The sequence below is a fragment of the Neofelis nebulosa genome, chromosome 7 (assembly GCF_028018385.1).
Source record: "Neofelis nebulosa isolate mNeoNeb1 chromosome 7, mNeoNeb1.pri, whole genome shotgun sequence".
NCBI lineage: Eukaryota > Metazoa > Chordata > Mammalia > Carnivora > Felidae > Neofelis > Neofelis nebulosa.
In genome coordinates, this window is record NC_080788.1 from 107,821,936 (window position 1) to 107,846,788 (window position 24,853).

The 24,853-nt window shown below is 36.9% G+C and overlaps 1 protein-coding gene and 1 long non-coding RNA gene across 15 annotated transcripts in view; one reads left to right on the plus strand and one right to left on the minus strand.

Moving 5' to 3' along the window:
- LRRC9 (leucine rich repeat containing 9) overlaps positions 1 to 24,853 on the plus strand; it is a 119,256-nt gene that overhangs the window by 55,163 nt on the left and 39,240 nt on the right. For all 9 annotated transcript variants that reach the window (XR_009264501.1, XM_058739210.1, XM_058739207.1 and 6 more), the window contains 7 exons: positions 2,678 to 2,797; positions 11,141 to 11,332; positions 12,446 to 12,571; positions 15,191 to 15,325; positions 16,774 to 16,951; positions 18,979 to 19,199; positions 20,625 to 20,747. Coding sequence is in view for 8 of the 9 variants with exons in the window: in XM_058739210.1 (XP_058595193.1) it covers positions 2,678 to 2,797; positions 11,141 to 11,332; positions 12,446 to 12,571; positions 15,191 to 15,325; positions 16,774 to 16,951; positions 18,979 to 19,199; positions 20,625 to 20,747 (1,095 nt within the window). In the remaining variant the exon portion in view is untranslated. The remainder of the gene's footprint in view (positions 1 to 2,677; positions 2,798 to 11,140; positions 11,333 to 12,445; positions 12,572 to 15,190; positions 15,326 to 16,773; positions 16,952 to 18,978; positions 19,200 to 20,624; positions 20,748 to 24,853) is intronic.
- The window catches only part of LOC131517299 (uncharacterized), a 100,139-nt gene that overhangs the window by 19,235 nt on the left and 56,051 nt on the right, over positions 1 to 24,853 (minus strand). For 4 of the 6 annotated variants that reach the window (XR_009264505.1, XR_009264502.1, XR_009264507.1 and 1 more), the window contains one exon: positions 24,696 to 24,849. The exons of the other annotated variants lie outside the window; for them this stretch is intronic. This is a non-coding gene — a long non-coding RNA (uncharacterized LOC131517299). The remainder of the gene's footprint in view (positions 1 to 24,695; positions 24,850 to 24,853) is intronic. 6 annotated transcript variants of the gene reach the window in all.

The window sequence follows — 24,853 nt, forward strand, 5'->3', positions numbered from 1 at the left end:
CCCAAAATATTTTTGAAAATAAGAAGTGTGGTCAATAGTTTTGAGTCTGCTTCTGAAAATATTTAGAAAACATCTTTTTTCAAGGGGGTGCTTTGGTCCAACTATGTTGTCGCCATCCACCAAATCTTCAAGTCTAGGAGATTAAGTTTGACCTTAACGAGTTATTATTAGGGAGGAAGGAAAGCTTCATGACATGATGGCAGCACCACCATCTGCATCATAAATGTGCAGTATAGCGATTATAAGAACATTCTTTGGGTTGACGTGGAGAAATTATTGTTTCTGCCCTATAAGGTAAAGAGTTCATATCTGAGTAATAAATTTTTTATAATAAAGCTTTAGTAATGAAAAGCTTAAATGCATGAGTTTGATTGGATTGAGCTTCCACAACATACATTTCTATAGATTTAAAGGGATTAAGTAAACGTTAAAAAAAAAAAACACAGCAATAGTTTAAAAAAAAAAAAAAGGTAGGCCTTCTTTAATTATCTTTGGTTTGTAAGATAAAAAACAGTGAGGAGGAGAATAAGACTTCAGAATACCTGGCTTGCTTGTGACCTCCACCTGACTGCCTTAATTTGATCAATACCCATAACACAAGAATGGAAGAACCTCTCATCCTAAACTTGCATATACTGCCTAAAAGCCAGGAAAACCTTCTAGGGCTTCTAGTAAAAATAATGGCTACTACAACAAGAATGTTTAGACATCACACCCTTTATTCTCCTTCCTTTGTGCCATTACTATAAGAGAAACCGAGGGTACACACACACACACCTCTTATTTTCTTTTCAGTCTTCCCCTCTAGATTGAGTTTTTTAGGACACCTAAAAATAAATAAAATATATAGAAATAAAGGTGGGAGATGGGAGGGAATGAGTGAAATAGGTGAAGGGGATTAAGAGTACACTCATTGCGATGAGCACTGAGAAATGTATAAATTGGTGAATCCCTATCTTATACACCTGAAACTAATATAACACTGTATGCTAATTATACCTGAATAAAAAAGAATATAGTTATTAGTTGTATGTCTGGCTTTTGCACCGATTTATTCATCTAGCATTTACTGAGCATTTGCTATGTTTTAGGCAATGAGTTAAGCATTGGGGGTTCAAAATGAGTTATCTTCCCTATCTCAAGGACATCATTTTAGCAGAGGAGACAGATATGTATACAAATACAAATTTGCAAAGGCAAATTTTAAAATTTTAGTATATCTTTAAGGAACAGGCCCTGTGTTTGTAAAGACCCTAACTTTGGCAACTTGTGGTTAGATTTAACTAAAGACAGACTGATGGTATGAATAGCCAGTGGATACTATTGTAGTAGTCCAAAGGACAATAATAGTCTGAACTAAAACACTTTTAGTAGTAATGGTATGGAATGGTTGGTTTGAGAAACATTTCTAGAATCAAATGCATATGGAAAAGAGGAAAACGGGGTGGTCAACAAAAACTTTTGGATAGATAGTCAAACTCTTAATCAGGATTGAAAAAATAGACTACCAGGCAGATATGTATGGAAAATGATGAATTCAGTTTGGACATGTTAAGTGTAAGGTATCTGTAGATACCAAAATGTGACCTGTAGAATAAAGTACTCTGCATAAATTGACCCTTCTTAACAATTTTAACTAAATTTTGACAACTATTTGACATTTAGATGTTTCTCCCTGCCAAGAATTTGGTTATATCCACAGTATAATAGGGCATAAGATGGTGGTGGTGAGTGAAGAGAGTTGGGAAGTAGATGCTTGATTTTATCATAATACCAATTTGTTGTGGATATTAAAACATTTTTAATTATATGAAAACATTTTTATATTAAATTATATTAAAACATTTTTCCTGTGCCACTGCTTATTCTGTAGACTATGCATAAACATAATCTTCACTTGATACCTCTCACGATGGTGTAGTGTAAAGACGGAAAAATGTATAGACATCAGGGTATCCTCTAAATATTAAAAAAAAAAAAAACCGTAATAACACTCATTTTGTCTAGCCCGGGATCAAATGGACAGGAAAAGTCTACGCCAAATTCTGATATGGAAACACTTTCCTACCTCCTTCTTTGAGTGTCTGTCCTCCTACTTTAGCATCCTCAGCCTTTCTTCTTTAGTCCTGTGCCTTCATACAGTTTTGTCCAATCAAGGTGTATCCTTGCCGTCTTCTCTCTTATGAGGTATCCTAGCCAATACCCAAAGTCTTTAGGGCCTATATCGTTCACTGGCTAGCGTGAGAAATAGATGTGCCTTAATAAATGTCTTAACAATGTAGTTAGCTATTTTCTAAAAAGAATTTTTAAGTCAGTTAAGTGTCTGACTCTTCTTGATTTCAGCTCAGGTCGTGATTTCATAGTCGTGAGATTGAGCCCTGAGTTGGGCTCCGTGCTGGGCATGGAGCCTACTTAAGAGTCTCTCTCTCCCTCTCCCTCTACCCCTCCCCCCACTTGTGCACACATACGCTCTTGCTCTCTTTCAAAAAAAAAATTTTTTTAGACTCAAGTGGAAAATCAAATTAATCAAGAACAGGGCCCAGTGATGCTATTATAAACTATACTTTTAAAAACATACATTAGATATATTTCTTATTGGCTCTCTCTCAATGTTAAAAAACTATGATATAGAATGTAATCTGTCTTATTTTTTTATTTATATTTCAATTTATTTCAGAGTCTGAATCTACATGGAAACAGCTTGAGTAAATTGAGAGATATCTCCAAGTTAACAGGACTTCGAAAACTTAGTATCAGCTTTAATGAATTTACCTGTTTAGATGATGTATACCACTTGGTAAGAACTGTCCTTTTGAAACTATTTAAGTAAAATAAAATTATTAATTTAATAGATAAATTATTTTTGTAATTATGACCTCAAATATACCATATTCAGGATTATACAGCTCAAATTGGGAACAAACATACATACATTATGATATGTTACTTTGTCTAAAATAGGTCTTGGATTCAGATTCCATTTGGAAAACCAATTATACGCCTGTGGTCATATCTGATTTCTAGCTACTTGAAAATAAATTTATTAAAACTACCCCAGATTTGTTTTTATTTTTTTTTTTTTTTTTTATTTTTAAATTTTTTTTTTTTTTTTCAACGTTTTTTATTTATTTTCGGGACAGAGAGAGACAGAGCATGAACGGGGGAGGGGCAGAGAGAGAGGGAGACACAGAATCGGAAACAGGCTCCAGGCTCCGAGCCATCAGCCCAGAGCCTGACGCGGGGCTCGAACTCACGGACCGCGAGATCGTGACCTGGCTGAAGTCGGACGCTTAACCGACTGCGCCACCCAGGCGCCCCCCCAGATTTGTTTTTAAAATGTCTTTTGGAAATTGTCATTTCCATTGTTTTCTCATTCTTATTTTTCTGCTCCTGAGTCCTTATTTCTTCATTCTCTAGTTTACTACTTCATATTGAAGGCTGTCAATTCTTCCCATTTGTTCATTGTTCATGTTGTTATTTCTCTTTTCCTTCTGCCTTGTTCTTTCTACCTGAATGTCACCCGCACGGACCTTGTTGAACTTGTGTTCGCCCTCTCACAGATAATAGGACAAATACAGTAATGCACATGTACCCATAGCTAAGCATCTTATCTGGCTTTTGTTTTCTTTGTTATGTATCATATAACAAAAATAATTACATATGTGGCTCCAGAACTCCAACCCAGCATCCCCTGTTTCCATGGGTCCCAGGTCACTGACATACCGTTTCAGAATATATCATCATCCTCAGCTCTTCATTCCCTACCTGCTGCTTTCAACCATATCAAAGCCCTTGCGTTGCTGCTTCTCCCACTCTGGTCAGAACTGTTACTTTGCTAACTGACCTTAAGTTTTATTTTTATTTATTTATTTATTTATTTTTTCAACGCTTTTTATTTATTTTTGGGACAGAGAGAGACAGAGCATGAACGGGGGAGGGGCAGAGAGAGAGGGAGACACAGAATCGGAAACAGGCTCCAGGCTCCGAGCCATCAGCCCAGAGCCTGACGCGGGGCTCGAACTCACGGACCGCGAGATCGTGACCTGGCTGAAGTCGGACGCTTAACCGACTGCGCCACCCAGGCGCCCCTTAAGTTTTAGTATTAAGCCCCCTTCCTTGTTTCTTTTGGTAAGCCGAGGTCCTTTGTAATAGAATCCCTGATAGTTTGGGTTCGATATACAGCTAAGTAAAGAAGACAGTTTGGGGTGCTTGCGTGGCTCAGTCGGTTAAGCATCCGACTTAGGTTCAGGTCATGGTCTCGGGGCTCTTGAGTTTGAGCCCCGCGTCAGACTCTGTGCTGACAGCTTGAAGCCTGGAGCCTGCTTCAGATTCTGTCTCCCTGTCTCTCTGCCCCTCCCCACCTCACGTTTCCTCTCTGTCTCTCTCTCTCTCAAAAATAAACATTAAGAAAAAAAGAAGGTAGTTTAATAGAGGTCCCAAGACTATATGTAAATGGTTGTCATGTTTTATTTAACTTTTTTTCTGATGATTTGCCAATGGTTCCAGAGGTTATGACAGCCATAATTATTTTGCTTAGGCACAAAATTTGATGAGTAAACTCTTAAGTCATGCAAGGCACTTAGATAGTGAGTGAGCTTAGCCAGCTTCTCAGCATGTATTTTGTAGTAGTTTTGTTGTTCTCCTTAGACGGAAAATTTTCTTTCAACATCATAGCTTCACAGCCTACTTATTAGATTAATATTACTGTGGACATTTTACAGGTAAGAGAACTGGACAAATATGCCTAAGTGGTGTTTTCAAATTTTAAGATTAGCAAAGGTAGATAGATAGATCTAGATAGATCAGATACATCAAGTATCTGATATATAATTATGTCTTGAAAAATGACTACAGGAATGTTAGGGGTGATCAGAGGGAGGAAATAATCTGTGTGTATTTTTTTCACCTTTTTATTGTAAAATAAAACAGATACAGGGGTGCGTGGGTGGCTTGGTTGGTTAAGCATCCAACTCTTGATTTCAGCTCAGGTCATGATCTCATGGTTCATGGGTTTGAGCCCTGCATCGGGCTCCATGCTGACAGTGTGGAGTATGCTTGGGATTGTTTTTCTCCCTCTCTCTCTGTCTCTCCTCCACATACCTGCTCTCTCTCAAAATAAATAATAATTAAAAAAAACAGATACAGAAAACTACGTACTTCAAGCACATGGCTTAGTAAATTATTATAAGGTGAATGTGCTTGTAACTAGCGCCCAGGTCAAGGAATAGAACTTTGTAAACTACAACATAAGCCCCTTCTATATATGCCCCATCCCTCCAAGAAATCATTATTTTGACCTCTCCAGTAATCCTCTCCCTGCATTTTCCCCCATAGTTTCATCACCCAAATGTGCATCCCTACCTAGTACAATAGTTTGGTTTTGCCATTCTAAAAATCGTTTAAGTCTCTTTTAATTTATAGGTTTCTCTTATAATTCCTTCTTTCCCCTTCCACTCCCCATAGTTTATCTGTAGAAATGCTTTGACCTTCCAATCCCAAGAGTGTCCCACAATTTGGACCCTGCTGATTTGCTTATGATACAATCCTACACAGCCCCCACCCTCAGTATTTTCTGCAATTTGGCAACTAAATCCAGAAATTGGATCAGACTCAGGTTCCATTCCTCTGGTAAGACTGTAAGAATCAGATCATGTGTGGTTGACTCATTTTTCTCATGCTGGTAGCATTATTAATGTCTATATCCATTAACTCATCAGTGATTACAAAATGGCAATATTTCTATTCTATCATTTTTTTTTTCATTTATTAGTTAGACTATTTTTACGTAAAGACATTTCCCCTTTTCTGTGATTTGGTTACCCAGTGGTACCACTCATGTAGAAAATGCAGAATAGGTGTTTATTTGCCTTTATTTACCAATTTTGAAGATAACGAATGGTTCTTTGTGATCTCCCAAAGACAAGCAATTCCTTTTTTGTTTTAATATCATTAGGAATGCAGGGTCTTAAACACATTTGATGAGAGTCCATCCATTCAATTATTATCATGATTAAAGCTCAAATTTTATCATCTTAACCAATGGAATCATCTTAAAGTTAGCTTCTTTTGCCATGACCATAGTGGTCTCTGATAGCTTCTTTGCCACCTGGCATAAAAGATGTTCCATGTCCATTTTCTGTATTTTCTTTTGTAGACATGGGATCAGCCATTTCTTCAAGGAGCCCTAGTTTCTTTTAGAGAAAAGTGGTATTTCAGGACCACAGTCTGGGTTGGTCATTGTTTCTAGGTCTTTCCATTGGACAGAACTTATTATGGGGAAGGTGTGTGTGTGTGTGTTTGTGTGTGACTATATATGTATGTATAACTAAAACTAACCTCATGTATTTATATTGGTATTTCCAATTCAGATTCAATACTGAAAACCTTTTAGCTTAACCTCTTCTCTGTTACTTACATCAGTATCTTTCTTTCTCTCACACCAATAATCCTCAGTTTCAAGGGTACAAATTGATAGCAGTGGACTATTTAATAACTGCTCATTGTTTTATCCCTTATTACACACACAAAAGTCTCAGAATAACAGCCCTGATACTCTCATCAATATGATTACTGGGAAGATTTTTTTTATTTTGTATATGTTCTTTCCATTATTCATTTTAAAAATGAATCAAAATGATCATTCTGTATATACTTTGTCAGAACATGTAGCCTTGCACTTTGTACACTCTCCCTTTTAGTTGTTTGGTAACTGTATATTTAATTCTTGTCACTAGTCCTTAGGTTGCTATCTCTCTAAACATTTTGATCATCTGAAAAATATTCTATTATAGATTCCTCAGGAAGGGCTTATGGGGACAATATCCCTTCCACTACTGCATGTAGATAATAGTTTTTCTATATCCTCTACACATGCAAGGCAGTTTTGCTAGATATAAAATCCTTGGCTCACAATTTATTTCCTTGGCCATCTTAAATGTTACTTGTTTCTTCTGACATAAACTGTTACTGTAGAAAAGTCTGATGACAGTGTACAATTTTTCCCTCATAAGTCACATGCTTTTTTCTTCTGGATGGCCAAAGAACTTTTTAAGTTTTTTTTTTTTTTTTTTTAAGTTTAGTAATTTTACTAGAATATGTCTTGGTATTGGTCGCTGGGCCAGTATTTCAGCTTCACAGTATGCTCTTCCAAAATACAGATTAAAATCATTTTTTCTTTCCTTTTTTTAAATTGAAAGTTTTAAGCCTCTTTTTTTGCTTCCTTGCTTCAGTTTTCTTCTTCTTCAGGGATGCACATTATCCACATGTTGAATCTTTACCTATCTTCACTATTTGTCACTTTCTCTTGTGTCCTTTTTATTTCTTAATTTAAAATTTTAAGTCGATTTGATTTTACAATTCTTTTTTACCTTCTGTTTCTCTTAAAGCATTACCTATTGTTTTACTTGCTTTTGTGTTTGACTATTTGTTTCTGAAATGTTTTTCTTTTATTTCAAATTATTTTATGGGTTCTTTCACCTTACTACTGAGTTTTTCTAATCCATATTTATATTATTTTTTATCTTGTATCATTCTTAACATCTTTTTGCTTGTTTTAAAATAGTAAGTTAATAGTCATGATAAGTTCTGAGCATATCTTTTTGGTGTTCTTTTATTGCCAACAACAATGTCTCTCTCTCCTTTCTGCACCCCCACCCCTCTCCCTCTCCTTCCTGCTCTCCTAACTTTGGGATTTGATCTCAATACTTTTCTGCTGCTCATTTTTTAATGAAATTATTTTTTCTTAACTTCTAAAACGAAGTGGAGTTAGGGAAAGCTTTCCTACCTTCACAGATCTCCCTCCTCTGTTGTTTATTTTTGCTTTAAAAAAATTATAGCACTTACTTTCTGACATTTCCCAACTCTACTCTCTTCCTCCACTTTGCTCTGAACTTTATCGTTTATTTGCATTTTTTGTCCTTATCCTGTTTAATTTTTGAGTTTATTCTTTGAGAAGGATTTTGTTCTAGAAGGGGGCCTTCTAGGGGAGTTTTAAGATCCATAAGTGCTGGACTGCCCCAGCTGCTTCAGACCTTTCTCCTGTGGGTCCCATGCATGCACTCAGTAATGAAGAGGGCAGAACTTCTCCCAGTTGTACTCAGGTTGGCTCCCATACTTTCCAGTAAACACTGGCAGCCTTTTGGGGTCTGTCTTGTTCTCAGGTCCATCAGATGCTGCCTGATGGTTCCTGCTTCCTCTCACATAGGCATGGATACCCCGTAGGGCTTGTGGTCGCTGTTGGTTTATCCCTACGACTTCTTTGGGGTCTTATTGGGCTACCTTGTCATGTAACTTTGTTATAAACGTTGTCCATGGAATTTGGGTTTATTTATTTATTCTGTTTTTGTGTGGGGATTCAGAGAGATTGAAAACTTATGCTGCCTCCACCTCTTTATTCTCCAGTAATGAGTTTTGTATGTGTGTTTAATATGAATTATGTTTATCTTGGCATTACAAAAAGTTATGATCTAGTTTAATCACTCACCTTCATTCTTTGAATTATTTTAATTTTTTTTAATGTTTATTTATTCTTGAGAGAGGCAAAGCATAAGTGGGGGAGGGGCAGAGAGAGGGAGACACAGAATCCAAAACAGGCTCCAGTCTCTAAGCTCTCAGCACAGAGCCCAACGAACTCACAAACTGCAAGATCATGACCTGAGCCGAAGTCAGACGCTCAACTGACTGAGCCACCCAGGCACCCCTCACATTCATTCTTCTGTCTTCTAAGTTTTTTTTAATTTACCTTGGAGATATCTCATTTTTACTCTAATTTTCCTTAAGCATGTCTCTAACATAGAGAGTTTCCATACCTGCCTTGCATGCTACAAGTTGCTTCTACTAGGTTGCAGAAAATAAATATATTATTCTTAAGTGTTCATCATCCTGGCCTTGCCTTGTAAATCAAAATACCCAACCTAACACTGTTTATATAATGGAAGACTTGGCTTCGTTAATGATGAAAACATATATATACTCTATGGTTTTTATAGCGTTTTTAAAAGTCTAAACAAGACATCCATACAATAAATTAAAAAGTCCTAGGCTGCATGTTTGTCATTCGCTCACCTGAACTATCAGGAAAAGAGTATCTGAAAGAAAACAATAAGAACAGATTTGTTTCTCTGAAAATAGCTCCACCATAGTCAGAGTAGGCCGGGGAAAGACAAATATATATATATATATATATATATATATATATATATATATATATAGAGAGAGAGAGAGAGAGAGAGAGAGAGAGAGAGAGAGAGATTATAGATCTATAATCTATATATATATAGATTATATATATATATATGGCTCTTTGCAATCTTAATCTAGATTATGTGCCTGATTTTTTATTGAAATAATACTTCTGTCTTATCTCTTCCAATGAAAAACTTATTGTTAAAGTGTTCTTGATGTCTAGAGAGAGCTAATTTATATTTAGAGAATGAACCATTATCCCTAAGAATAGTTAAAGGAGGTGTTGTGGGTTTTAATCTTTGTAAATTGGCTGTGCTATACTGTGATTTAAGGATTTAAACTGAAGCACAAGAACTATTAAGACAGAAAACTCTGCTACAAAACTGAAAATACTTAATATCTGTTTTATATCTTGGGATTACAAAAATGAAGATCCTATCCCCCTTTTCAAGGAAAGAAGACAGTTATCTTTTTATGATGCATGGTTCCCAAATGCTAGTCTGCATGTAAGTGCCAGAATTTGGGACAAGTTTTTACCACTTTATGATGAAAACTGGGAAAAGACAGGCCATGTAGTAAATCTTTATAAAGCCAGAAAGACTGTTCTAAGTCTAAGGACTTTATGTCCTTAAGGAAATCAAGTTCATTTTTAATCCATAGTAATATTACTTTTTATTTTTAAAAATATGTTGCAAAATATCTTCTTAAAGTTCTTAATCTCTTCTTTGTTCTAAGTCTGAATTAGTATACACCTTAAAAGAAAATTTTATTTGCAACAAATAGAAGTAACAAATTGAAGTCTTAAAGACTTCTTACAAATAACTAGATGAATATCTGAATAGATAAATGGCTAAAGACAAGACACAAGAAACAAAAACAAAATTTAAAAATGGCTCATACAAAACACATGGAAAGATGTTCAGCTTCACCGGTCATAAGCAATGTAAATTAAAATAAGGCAGATGAATTGGTGGGTATTTAAGAAAATGAACACTCTCATATTCTACTGTTGGAAGAAAAAATTGGTACAAACATCCTTGAATATTATTTAGCAGTATTTATCAAAAATTTTAACAATATAGAAATCCAAACTAAGAATCACATTTTTAAAAATCTCTTCTGAAAAAACATGAGAGTCTCAGTTAAAGTCTCATGATCATGGATGTCTGTGGTAGTGTTGTCAACAATTAGAAGCCACATAAATGTTCGTAGTAATATGTTTAAAATAATCCTAATTATTCACTTATTGGAATATTATACAATCAGTACAATATTGGAATATTATCCAAAACCATTTTAAAGAATACTTAATGATGCATGAATGTGAAAGGGATACAAATTTCTATGTAATACAATGTTTTGTGTAAGACTATGTGTGCATATAATTGAAACAATGTTTTCAGTGGCTCTTTTTTTTCTTTTTAAGCTTATTTATTTATTTTGAGAGAGAGAGAGAGAGCAAGCAAGGGAGGGACAGAGAAAGAGGGAGCAAGAGAGAGTCCCAAGCAGTCTCCATGCCGAAGGTGGAGCTGATGCGAGGCTCAAATTCACAAACTGTGAGATCATGACCTGAGCTGAAATTTCTACCTCTGAACAGAGGTGAATCTTTTTTAACCAGGCCATGGGTTCAATGGTATAAACCAGCAGCCCAGAAAGTAAAAGTGTAATTCCTTGTTTTGGGGGGATAAATTATCTTGTCAGTTACTCTTCAGTTTCTTTCCTAGGAAAACAAATACCTGCCTCTCTACCTTAGAAGGGTGAAGTGAGAATTGAGGGCTAAAAATAAAAGACCTGTAGCTCTTTGGGAGAATACATATGTTGATACCATAATGCAATGTATCTACTGTGTAGGTTTTCTGTAAGAATTACCAAAAAGCATGTAAATACTTAGTGAATCATAGAGACAAGAACTCTGTAAATAGAAACTGTGCACCACTTCTATTTGTATGTGTTGCAGTATAACCTTGAATATTTGGATGCAAGCCATAACCATGTGATAACGCTGGAGGGATTCAGAGGTCTGATGAAACTCAAGCACCTAGACTTGAGCTGGAATCAACTGAAAAAGTCTGGTGATGAAATAAATATGTTATGCAAACACACCGCAAGCCTTCTTAGTCTTGATATTAGGCATAATCCATGGCAAAAGGTACGCAGCAGATGTATTTATAAAAAAGCAAAGAATCATTTTTATTTCTAAGCCATTTTCTTGGTACTATTCAGCAGTAGCCAGAAATGGGAAAACTATCTTTGTTTTACTAGAATTCCTTTAAGTATTTTATAAGTTGAATTTAGTGTAGTGATCAAATGAATTAAATGTTACTATAAAGAAAGCTTTTTTTGATAAGGTCTAATAGTTTGAGAGTATGGTGGCTTTAAGAGTGTTAGATACCATTGCTATTTGCAAACTTTGGGAGGGATTATACAGTTCAGTGTACTAGAACCTATTGTAATGAAGCATGGGACCAAGAATAATAGAATACAGTGAGAGAAACAGACTATTAAGGGAGGGAATACATTTGTTACTTCCCCTGATAAACCTGCATTATAGAGGCTTATTTTCTGCTATAAAAGGAAATTTGATTAAACACTATTTTTTTCTCATCACAAAAATACAGAGATTCATGCTAAGAAATTTCAGTATTCAATGATTATATTTAAGGGTATCTCCAAGGATTTAAAATAAGCCCCAAGCCAATAATTTCAAGAATCCTCCTTTCCTTGCTTTTCAAAAATGAATATAAGACTGGGTTCAATATTTTAAAAAGAGGCTAATGATTGGTTCTGTTAAATTGGCCAAGTTACTGTGTTTATGTTGTTCTATTTCTTTTTTGCTCGGGAAAATTGAAGGGTATTTTTCTTTTGCCAAAGCAGACACAGAATGTGTACAGCTATCTTCCCGTTGCCAAACTAGATGCCAAGAGCTAAAGATCTATAGAGACTTGCACACGGAGCTGACTAACTGCTGATCTAGAAGAACAGGAGTTCACTGCCATTGTTCTCTGAGCACTTTTCACCACACTTTTCAACAGTTTATATAGCCAGAAGTCATCTGGCTTCAAACAAAACAGATTAGTTTTTAAACAGAATTTAATTTCAGCTACTGAAGAACTAAGTTAGGCCCTTATTTTTAGATATATGTAAGACAGTGGGAGATGCATAATTTTGAATTACATGGGAAGGAAAGAAGAAGCACACTCCTTTCCATGCCATAACATATGTAATATTTTGTAAAAATTAACCTTTTCTTATTTCTCCCAAGCCAGCCACATTAAGGCTGAGTGTTATTGGCAGATTAAAGGCTCTCACTCATTTAGATGGACTCCTCGTTTCTGAAGAAGAAACAATAGCAGCAATGAAATTTATTACTGGAACAAAGATTACTCAGGTTGGGTTTCACTGTTTAATATTTTTTGTGCTGTTTAGAATATACAAGTTATATATTCCATACCTTGCTTGTTTTTAAGATTTTTGTGTCTTCTTTTAGCATGCTAATAAAAAAAAAAACAATCAATATGTAACAACCATATCACTTGAACTTTTTTTCCTGTTTAAATGTATCTTATTTAAATGCCAACTGGTTGTATGGATTCTCATCCCTGCACACTACCCCCAAAATGCCTCCTGGGTAATTGTATTTTTTCCTAGTCAACTTGAAAACTCACCAGAGTCCTTTCTAGAGCCTACATGAAAACAAGCAACTTTCTGTGGACAAAGTAAGCTTAGAGGCCTTGATAAAGCATTTAGTGAATTACCTATTTAGTATTGACATTACTGGCTGAAACAAAACAAAACAAAACATAACATAATTAATGAACTTGGGCAGGGGGCAGGAAATTCCAATATTATCCAGATTAAGAATGCTGTACTCTGGCCAAAATAGCTGCAATCCTAAACATCTTTACCCTAGTTCTCTAGCTGTGTACTTCTTGTGAGGCATTTGAATATTAATTCCTTAATGTAATGTTTAATTTTGGATCCACTCAAAATGAAGAGAAGAAACTTTTTTGTTGATAAAAAAATATAATTAACTCCTGAAGAAGAGTTGGGGATTTATCCTACCAGAAATCAAAACTTACTAAAATCCTTTAAGACAATGTAGAGTTGGGACAGACCAATAGCACAGAATATAAAGACCAAATATAGAACCATACATACATGGAAACTTGATAAATTATAGAACTGCCTTTACAAACCAAGGAAGCTAGTCAATAAAAGGCACTAGGACAAGTGCGTTAAGACTTAACTGTAAAAGTCAAAATCAAAAATGTTTTAAAAGCAAAGAGCAGAGGGGCGCCTGGGTGGCTCAGTCAGTTAAGCATCTGACTTCGGCTCAGGTCATGATCTCACGGTTCGTGAGTTTGAGCCCCGCATCGGGCTCTGTGCTGACAGCTCAGAGCCTGGAGCCTACTTCGGATTCTGTGTCTCCCTCTCTCTCTGCCCCTCCCCTGTTCATGCTCTGTCTCTCTCTGACTCAAAAATAAATAAAAAACATTAAAAAATTTTTTTAAAAAAGCAAAGAGCAGAGATTATCATTATGTCCTTGAATGAGGGAAGAATTCATTACACAAGAAACCAAGAGCATAAATATAAAAGACTGGATTTGTCTACTTTAAAATTAATTCAACTGTTCCTTAAAGGGCACACCATAAAGAAAGTGGAAAAACAAGCTACATACTGGGAAAAGAAATATGCAACATGTCTAACTAACAAAAGATGCTATTTGCATATCCTGAATATACCAGGAAAAAGACTGCCAATCAAACAGAAAAGTAGGCAAAAGGTGCTGGAGAGGAAATCAGAGCAGCCAAATAATAGGAAAAGATGCTCCATCACATTAGTATTCAAGGAAATGAACATTAAAACTGCATGAGATAACAATTTACAGCCACCAATTGGCAAAAGTTTTAAATTTTTTTTTTTCAACGTTTTTTTATTTATTTTTGGGACAGAGAGAGACAGAGCATGAACGGGGGAGGGGCAGAGAGAGAGGGAGACACAGAATCGGAAACAGGCTCCAGGCTCCGAGCCATCAGCCCAGAGCCTGACGCGGGGCTCGAACTCACGGACCGCGAGATCGTGACCTGGCTGAAGTCGGACGCTTAACCGACTGCACCACCCAGGCGCCCCTTGGCAAAAGTTTTAAAGCCTGACACTATCAAGTTTTAGCAAAAATTTGAACTAAAAGTTACAATTGGTATAACCACTCTGGAAAACAATTTGGCATTATCTAGTAAGGCTGAATATATAGTTAACCCTATTACCTAGCAAGTTGTGTATATTCCAAAGAAACTCTTGCATGTATGCAGCAAGAGTCAAGAATATTCATAACAGCAGTGTGCAAAACTGAAATCAGCCCCAATGTTCACTGATGGGAGAATCGATAAGGAAATACTGTACAGCAATGACATGTGAATGAACTACAGCTACGTGCAGCAGCCTAGATGAATGTCACGAACACAATGTTGAGCAAAAAAGTAAGTCATAGAAGAATACATTTATATTATTCAATTCAATTCAATTCAATTATTCAATTCAAAGTTTCTAATATGTGTAAGATTAAATGATATATTGTTTATGGGCACAAACATAGGCCTATAAATAAAGCAAATGAATGGTAGATACAAAATTTGAGATTGTGGAGCATTGGTTGATTCACATGAGGTGAGTGATGGCTCTGGAGGGGAAGGAGAGGAAAAGGATTAGGATGGGGCACACAGGGAGCTTCCAGAGTGGGAGAAATATTCTAGCTCTGAAACTTGTTTAATGAATGGACTATATGGGTGTTTGTATTATAGCAATCTTTTATAACTATTATTTTGTAACGGTCTGCTAAAACAAAAAGTGAAATATATCTAGATATTGAGAACATTTTAAGGCAAAGAAAATATCATATTTTAAAATTATTCATTGTGCCACTCAGCAAGGAAAAAGTACTTTTAACTATATATAAATGAACCTCTATATTCCATTTCCTTTATTCATCATGTGTTTTTTATTTTATTAGTTATCGCTCTTACGGCATTCTAGTACTAAAGAGGAGAGACCACGGACACTTAGTATATGGCCTTCTGCCAAAATTCTGACACAGATTTCAAAATTGGGACCACATTTACATGTGAATGGAAACTGGTACTTGAAGGTAAAAATTAATTCTGTTTAACTAATATAAAAGCTTAATTTCAATTGATTTTTAAATTTTTTTTAACATTTATTTATTATTGGGAGACAGAGAGACACAGAGCATGAGCAGGGCAGGGGTAGACAGAGGGGGAGACATAGAATCTGAAGTAGGCTCCAGGCTCTGAGCTGTCAGCACAGAGCCCGACGTGGGGCTCAAACTCACAAACTGAAAGATCATGACCTGAGCCGAAGTCAGTCGCTTAACCAACTGAGCCACCCAGTCACCCCAATTTCACTTGATTTTTAATCAGCTTTGGTCCATGTGTCTTAAAGAGGGCACAGATAGGTAAGGAGCAGAAAACTGTAAGAGCCAAATTAAAATTAAACAGGGACATCAAGTCATGAGTGGTAATGTCATGGGGACTAGGCCTTAATGGCAGTCACCATAGAGCTGGAGATTTAGGATAAGTGTATGCTACAAGACCAAAGGGTAGATTTTGATAATGTATCAAAATAAGCAAGCAAACTTTAGAGCACAGAACCAGAGATCAAGCCAAAATTTTGGGTGACAAGGTAAAAGAAATAAAGAATTCTGGCATGACACTAGGGGAACTGGTCACAATTCAGCCAAGGATAGAGCACCAACAGCTTCTTTTTGTTGCACAGAGCATCCTTATGCCTCTTGCCAAAGACTGAAACTGGGTTAAGAGAAGCTGACCCTCGAAAAGGGAAGAAATCAATGGCATTATTTTATTACAGGATATATACAGACATTTAGCTGTGATGCATGCCCAGTGACAGCTCTGCCTGACCCCACGGCGAGTTTTGGAATTAGAACGGCCCTTTAAATTTGTCCCAAGTTGGGCTGAGATGGCCAGGTCTTTATATCCTTCCATCATTGGATTTGGGCCAAACTGGGAAGGAGCATGACCTTGCGCAAGGCAGCTCTCTGCAGCTGAGGCTGTCCCTGAAGGAGCTGACAGCCGAAATCTTTCTCCACAGCACTCCCAGCAGCTGGGACAAGTTTTTCACTGCAGGGGAATCTGACACAGCACAGTGTCCATAAGACCATATAAGTCCCTCTTGGGGTTATAATCTTGTCAAATTTTACCCTTTTGTAAGTTTCACAATGTCTTCAGTTCCTGAAGGAATTCTTTTTTTTTTTTTTTTTAAGTTTATTTATTTATTTTGAGAGAGAAAAAGTGAGCAGGGGAGGGTCAGAAAGGGAGAGAGACAGAATCTCAAGCAGTGCAGAGCCCAATGTGGGGCTCAAACTCAGGAACCATGAGATCACGACCTGAGCCAAAGTCAGACACTTAACAGACTGAACCACCTAGTTGCCCCTGAGCCCCTGAAGGAATTCCTTTGCTGTTACTTACCACATTTGAATGATTTTGTTAGCCTTTTTTAACATTGAGTTTCTTGATACCGAGTCAGAAGTAACATAAAATGTGAATTATTCTACAGATAACTGCTTTAAATTTAGATGGGCAACATCTCTTTGAAATCACAAATTTAGAAAAATTGGAAAATTTGAAATGGGCGTCATTCAGCAACAATAATCTCACTAAAATAGAAGGCTTGGAATCCTGTGTTAACTTGGAAGAACTCACGTTAGATGGAAACTGTATCTCAAAGATAGAAGGTATCTGAGAATTTTAAAATATTAAAATATGAATGTTTAACTAACAAGAGCCAAAAAGGAAAATGTGGAGGACAGAATTTTTTAGGAGGAAGATGTCTACAGAAGTTCCAAGAAGGTTTGGGGCAGAGTGTTCCGAACACTTACTAGTGGGATCTGTGACCAGTCACTATATGTAATGAGCCCAGCTAGCTGACTTTCAGCTCTGACTTCTCTCTCCTCTCCTCTGTCCCACCTATAACTAAACCTAGCACATTACAAACTAGAAAGTAATTAGTATCTGAATGAGAATGAATGAATGAATGAGGTGTGCTTTTGAAAAAGATAAAGCAGCCCAGTTGATTTTTCAAAGTATGGAATTAAGATTACCTTTGGAAATTTGAAGATTTCAACAAAAATGAAAACTACTCACTAGAGGTTGAAAATTATCAAATGTACTATATCACCTTTTATAGGGATCCACATAAAGTACAATGAAGCAGCTTTACTAATTAATGTTGGGTATGCACACACACACAAATATACACATTTATCTGGGTATAGAATATTTCTGGTTGTATGATGATTTCCAACGGCTAGAAAAGAGACTTAATTTATACTTCATTCACTTTTGAATTGCTGGATTATTTTTAGCACATGTGTGTACTTTTCCATAAAAGTAGAATATTCTATTTCAAAAAATTACATATGCAAAAGCAAGTATTAGATATCTTTAAAAACAGTGTGTATAACATTCATTATATTTTATTTTGATGGCTCTTAACAATCTGCTTATAAAACCTGCTTGATCGTAAGAATCACTTGGGACGCTTATTGAATATATAGATTCACAGGCCTCTCCTTTGTAGATTTGAATTACGTAAACCTGGGGGTAGCTCAGACATCTCTCTTTAGAACCATCACTAGTCTCTTCCATTCTCACAAAATAGGGTGTTAGTTTTCCTTTGTATGTGTAACTGAAAACTGTTTCCAGTTTCCTTTTTATTTCCACCCATCAGCCCACTGAAGGGAAGAATCCTCCAACCTATATTTTTCCTATTACCCACTTTTCAGAGATGATAGTTTTACCTCACTAAGCTTTAACAAATATTTCTCTTCTTTTTTCCAGACACAGATAAGTTTAATGTCCATCTAAGGATTTTTTTCTCTGATAGTGTTATCCCAACTTGCCCTAGATCAATTTACTCTCAGCTTGCATAGTCCCATGAATAAGGCTGGTGTGAAAGGCCAGCATGGATAAAATGTCCTGAGAACCAATTATTTGCCAAAAGCTATAACTGACATATTTCAAATGCAATTCCACTTAATTCCATAACCCCTTAGAGGTAGATTTCAGTATGTGCTTTTTATGGATGAGGAAAATGAGGCACAGAGGTTACAAAGTTTTACATAATATACTTATGATCCCAAATCTAGTGGTTCTACATTTGAAACCAACTCTGACTCCAAAGTTCTCTCTCATCTTTCAACTTGCACTATACTATCTGCAAAATACCTACAGCATATAGCATACTTAGGGGTTAGATTGTGGTGAGAGGTGGCATTTTCTCAAGTTCTGTCTTAAAGTAGTTTTAAACATGCAAAGGTAGAATTAGGCCAAGTGGTTCTTTTCAATACAAATAATGCCACAATGAGGAATACTTTCCAAAGTGCTGTATCTACTCCCTTACCTTTAATGTTTTAAAATGGGGGGCTGGTGATGATTTTGAGCTTTGTGTTATTGTGATGGTGAAAATCTTAATTATATAATTTGAAGGTTATTTGAAAGTGAAATTCAATATTTCCTACATAATACAGTCCCTTAATACCTAGGAAGACTGAGTCTACATAGAAATCCAAAATTGGAATTTAATATATTAGCTGGGACTTTATACACATTGTATCCTTCTTAAAAGTCAAAACAATGATAGTACTATAGAGTCTGTAAAGAGAAAATGTAAAGAGAAAAAGTAAAATGGCCAGCCAGTTATTTTTTAAACTAACTTTTCAGTGCTATCTGAATCATTTCTTGAATTCGCTTATTTTTCTAGGCATTTCCAAGCTGACTAAATTAACCCGCCTCAGCATAAATAATAATCTTCTCAATGGTCTGGAAAAACATACTTTTGATAACATGCTTCATCTTCACTCCCTTTCTCTTGAGAACAACAGAATTACTTCATTGAGTGGTTTACAAAAAGCTTTTACTCTGATTGAATTATACATAAGCAATAACTATATTGCTCTCAATCAGGAGATCTATAATTTAAAGGTGACTATCTCAGATGGTAATGTTTTTGTTTTTTTAAATATGTATGGTTTCTTTATATTATGAGCATAATGCATGTTCAATGTATAGGATTTGGAAAATACAGAAAAATGTAAAGAAAATAAAAATCAAGAATAACAAGGTTTACTGAATGTATTTGCATTCAATTTATGCGTGTATAAAAACATATGTATATGTAACCATGTCCCCAAACTGATAACCTACTAGGACAATTTTTTTTTAGTACTCAAATAAAATACCCAAGCCCCATCCCTTCTAACTAGTGCCTTTCTCAGTATTTCCAAGGACTCCTCAACCGGTTGGGGAGTAAGTCTTGAACATTTCCTGTTCTCAGAGGAATTCTTGATTACTTCTCACTTACTTACTGGTTCTTACTGGAGACTCCCAACTCTTTCTGGCCAACTTTGCCCAGCTTTGTCCTCTTTAATTCTCCCAAAGAAACGTCTAAAACTACTGTATAACTGAAGTTTTGAAGGCTTTCCTAAAGGTTTGAATAAAATGGACGTTTACTACAGCACAGAATAGGAATTCACTTCAAATACATTGTGTGACTTAACTATTTCTAAAGTTCAATGGCCATTTCCTACCACGGGGATTCTCACGATGGCCTCTTTCCTTTTGCTGATATCATACTGCTAGGGCTTGATCTCCTACCAAAAACTTATGTCTGTTTCCTGTCTTTCCTTACTTTCAGCCTTCTCCCCATCCTATTCCACAAATATAACTACTTCTTCTAAAGCTGCAGAGGCAACCTAATCAATGGTAGCAGCAACAAAATAAACCATTTTACATTGTGAGACAGAGTAGTGTTACTCCCGCTTGTCTTAACCTCTCCCAACCACATCTACTCTGGGCCGTTCCTGCACAACAAAGACACATCAAAATGTTCTAATAAAACACATTTTCCCTTAAGATGAATTCTGCTACTCTCTCAGAAGATAGAAGTACATGGGTTTATCCCTTATCAGAAGGCAGTATTTTTCATTCCTACTATATCTATATGCACACATGCATACTATTTAATAGGCCATTCTTCCATAAACAATGTATATTATTTTAAACTTAGCAAAGTTCCCTCCAAGTCTTTACCACTGATAGATAATATATTTAGCAGCAGTGTGCTAAAAGAAAGAGATTCTGATCATGTATCACATATCACTGAAATATTTTACAAAATTAAAACTTACTGGTCTGAAAGGATAACTCTTGCAATAAAACGTGTACTTAAAGTACTGTAATCACTAAGAAATGATAGAGTAATTCAAATATTAAAATTCCAGGGTAGTTAAACTCTTAAGGGGAAAAATCTTGCTGGAGTAATACACATAATGTATATGTGTATGGATAGATACATAGAGATAGAGATACATAGATATATCTTTAAATTTATGTGTTTTTATTACCCAGGGTTTATGCAACCTGGTCATTCTCAACATGTATGGAAACATTATTGTATGGAATCAAGAAAACTACCGGTTGTTTGTAATATTTCACCTTCCAGAACTGAAAGCTTTGGATGGAATCTCCATTGTAAGTTGTTTTTATGACTCACAGCATTTGGTCCAGCCTGCATATTTATATATCCATTGGCCATCATCATTTTGAACATTGCCTTATCACTAGTATGATACTCAGACTTAGGTCTCTAAAGCACATTTTTGATCTGGGTTTTTAAATATTCTCCTTTAGCCAATTTTCTTCTAAATTGAGATGGCAGAAAAGGGAAGATATTGCTTACATTTGCACCCATTGAATTCGATGCCTGACAAACATAAAGAGTATAGGGACAGGACAGAAAAATCTGTTCTGGAGCTCTACCATTCTCTTGGGCCTAAAAACAGCTCCCTATTTCCTAGAAAAATACAGTTGTTAATATTTAAGCAAAATATATTTGAACAAAAAACTGGTATGTCAGTGTTATTAGTAAACCGTAAGTAAGGCGATGTTGCTGTCAGATGGAAGGTGTAAGTCCAAGCTCCCCCACTTGGCCTCTGTTGACAACCTGAAGGCATGTGCTTTATTAACTTCTAAGCTCACATTGCCCATTGGCCTCCACTGACTCATAAATGCTCCGCCATTATTACTGTGTGGAAATGGAACAGGCTCCCCAAATATTCTCTAGTAACATTTGTGTGTGGGGAGGGGGTGCATTACTGCTGGGAGAGGATGAAGATCCAAGCCACTTGCTCAGCAGGGGGATGATAGAGAGGTGCCTTATTACACTAGGACAAGAGTGGAAGACTGTGTGCCCATCTGCTTTTACAGGTGTAGATGGGACCACAATTTATGCCATGGGTTTGGCTGGAGTAGACTCTCTCTTGTCTAAAAATTTTCTGGCTTGTTAGGCTTCCCCTTTCCTACTCTTTCAACTATAGAGAACAGGCATTTGTGTGAATTTTTGTTTTCTCTGGTTGGCATTTCTGGGTTTCTGGTTTCTCCAGCACCTAGTCCCGCATATAGGAGGCAAAAACAAAACCCAGTTGTAAAGGAAAACCCACATCTATGTGTTTCCTTTACTCTCAAAATTCCCCATACTCACAACACTTCTGACACCAGATGTGTGGGTTTTCCACATATGAGCAATTCTCTGAATTCTGACACTATGTATCTGGAGACAGGATCAGATCCCACACGCTCAATCCCCCAGCACTGCCCCACCCCACTTCACAAGTCCAGATTGGTACCTATGCTTCTGACTAACCGGCTATCAATAGGAGGTTCCCATCACTCTCTCCTTGGGTTTGATTAATTTGCTAGAGCAGCTCCCAGAACTCAGGAAAAAATTTGCTTACTAGATGACGGATTTATTATAAAAGGATATAACTCAGGAACAACCAGATAGAAGAGATGCATAGGGCAAGGTATACAGGAGGGGGCATAGAGTTTCCATGCTCTCTCTGAGCAAACCACATTCCCAGCACCTCCACGTGTTCACCAACCTGGAAGTTTTCTGAGGCCCCTTCTTTGGGGTATTTATGGAGGCTCTACTATGTAGGCATGGCTGATTAAATGACATTGGTGACTGATTCAACCTCTAGCCCTTCTCCCTTCTCCACAGGTCAGGGAGTAAGAGTGAAAGTTCCAACCCTCTAATTGTAGTTGACTCCCCTGGAAAACAGCCCCCATCCTTAGGGACTTTCTAAAAGATACCCTTTAACATGAACTCAGGTGTCGTTGAAAGGAGCTTGTTATGAATAACAAGACACTGCTTTTACCTTTATGGCTCTGAAGCAATTTCAGGAACTGGTGTCAGAAAACCAAATATTATAGCAAAACATGCCCCTATGTCTCTTATATAGGAAATCACAAGGGCTTTAGGAGCTATGTGCCTAGAACAATGGATGAAGACCAAATAAATATTTGTTATTGTATATTTTTTAATGTTTATTTATTTTGAGAGAGAGAGAGAATCCCAAGCAGTCTCCATGCTCAGTGCAGAGCCCCACATGGGGCTTGATCCCACAAAGTGTGAGATCATGATCTGAGCTGAAACCAAGAGTTGGACACTCAACCGACTGAGTCACCCAGGTGCCCCTATATTTATTACTATAAATCACATTATCATAGTACATTCCCTGATTTTTGATCCTATCATTTATAGCAAAATGATCATAAAATTCAAAAAACACTGTCATATTACTATAATCTCATTTAGTCATTATCCAGTTTGTAATCATATGAAAATGTCTCCCAGGGTGAAGCCACTCAGATTTGCAAGCTTTCATTGGATACCTTTTCAGATTCCACAAGCAGGAGTGGTATCAGAAAACACAGCTTCCCCTTTTCAGGCAACTGATATAATTATTTAAGAGACATTATCAGGGCACCTGGGTGGCTCAGTTGGTTGAGCATCAGACTCGTGATTTCAGCTCAGGTCATGGTCTTGCAGTTCATGGGATCGGCCTCTGCTAATTGCATGGAGCCTATTTGGGATTCTCTCTCTCTCTCTCTCTCTCTCTCTCTCTCTCTCTCTCTCTCTCTCTCTCCCTCTCTCCCCGCCCCCCCCCTCTCTCAAAATAACTAAACAAAGATTTAAAAAAGACAAAGAGAATATCATCTCTTGCTCTGAGCCTCTTTTGAAGTGTTAATGTAACATTGGATTTCCCTCATTACATAACTTACTTATTAATTTCTTTACCCATAACTGCTATTTCTCCTTCTCTCCATTTATACCCAAATTTTCCCCCTTTGGAAGGGACAATAGGCTGGGCCACTGTGCTGGCCTAGATTGCAGACAACAATACTAGTCTAGTAAGTGCATCCCCCTCAGTCAGATGGGGTGAGATTATACAGGTGCAGGACTGATCAGCTATTTTTGCCCCCCAGACAATACAACTAACATTCACTGTTAACCCCAATTTTGCCAGATGGGGTGAAGACAAAGCCCACCCCCATCAGGCCTTTAAGAATTTTAACATAAAGTTTAAAAACATAGTTGTAGTTTCTTGCTTAGGAATCATCCCTGTTTCCAGCCATAGTCCCTGATCAGGTAGGAAATAAAAGTTGAGGTGATGTGGAGAAAAATAAAAAGGATAGTGGTATATGAGCATAACCTTCCCTTAGCAAGGATTGCATAGTCACACCAGCATCCTTCCCCAGAGCCACCAGAAAAACAGAGAAGTCTATCCACTGGGGATAGCTTTAGCCCCACTCATGTTCACACTGAGTGTGAGCACTCTCGTAAAGGCATATAAATCAGCCCTTCATACTTTATCTTCTTGCTTTAGACAACTGACGTTTTAACTGCCTATTCCAATTCTCTATCGAGCTATTACTCTTGAGTAGGATATCTTACTGCCCGCTGTTGGACATTATGAGCTGTCAAGTGTGCTCCTTGGTCTGAAGAAAGAACAGTCAGCTGTCTAAATTGGCATGGTATCTTCTGTCTCTGTTCTTTTACAGCACTCTGAGCATTTGCATTTACAGTGGGTAAGCAAAACCCAGTCCGGAGTCAGTATCTATTTCTGTCAAGACTCTCTTGTAGCCCGTTAGGGCTACCAGAATGAGTCTGACTTGCCAAGTTTGTTCAAAGTCTTCCCACGAGGGAAATCTGCCACATGGCCATCTGCAGTCTCTGTCCCTTTTGCTGGCAGACAAAACAGTTCTTATTGGTATTCTGTGCCTCAGAGGGTGCAAGATAAAGATGTCTAGATTCAGTCCATCTCTGCATTGCTGTAGACCCCCAGTATTCACCTATTTCACAAACCCAGGTGGCCACCTTAAGTGAGCATATGGGGATATCTGCTTGTCAAATCCAATCACCTTTCAAACCTGGAAGGGAGTTCTGATGGGCATCAATGTGTCCTACTTTAATGTACTCCTCAAATTTCCATAGGGCCGTGCCCCATATGGGCATCTTTTAATAGGCCAGTTTTCCACTGCTCTTCTGCCTAACCATATGGCCAGGCCAGGAACAGTGGATAAAGGCCAAATATATATTTCTTATGATAAATCACAGCAATAGACCAGCGGACTCACCACAGCATCATTCCTCAGTCCCAAGGTCCCTAGCTGGTCTGCCTTCTTGTCTGCGCCTTTCAGTCTCCTTATATTTATTTTCTATATAATGTATAGGAGTTTTTGCTGTATTTAGTAGGAGGAATAGGGAGAAGTGAGTCCACTCCATTTTGACCTAA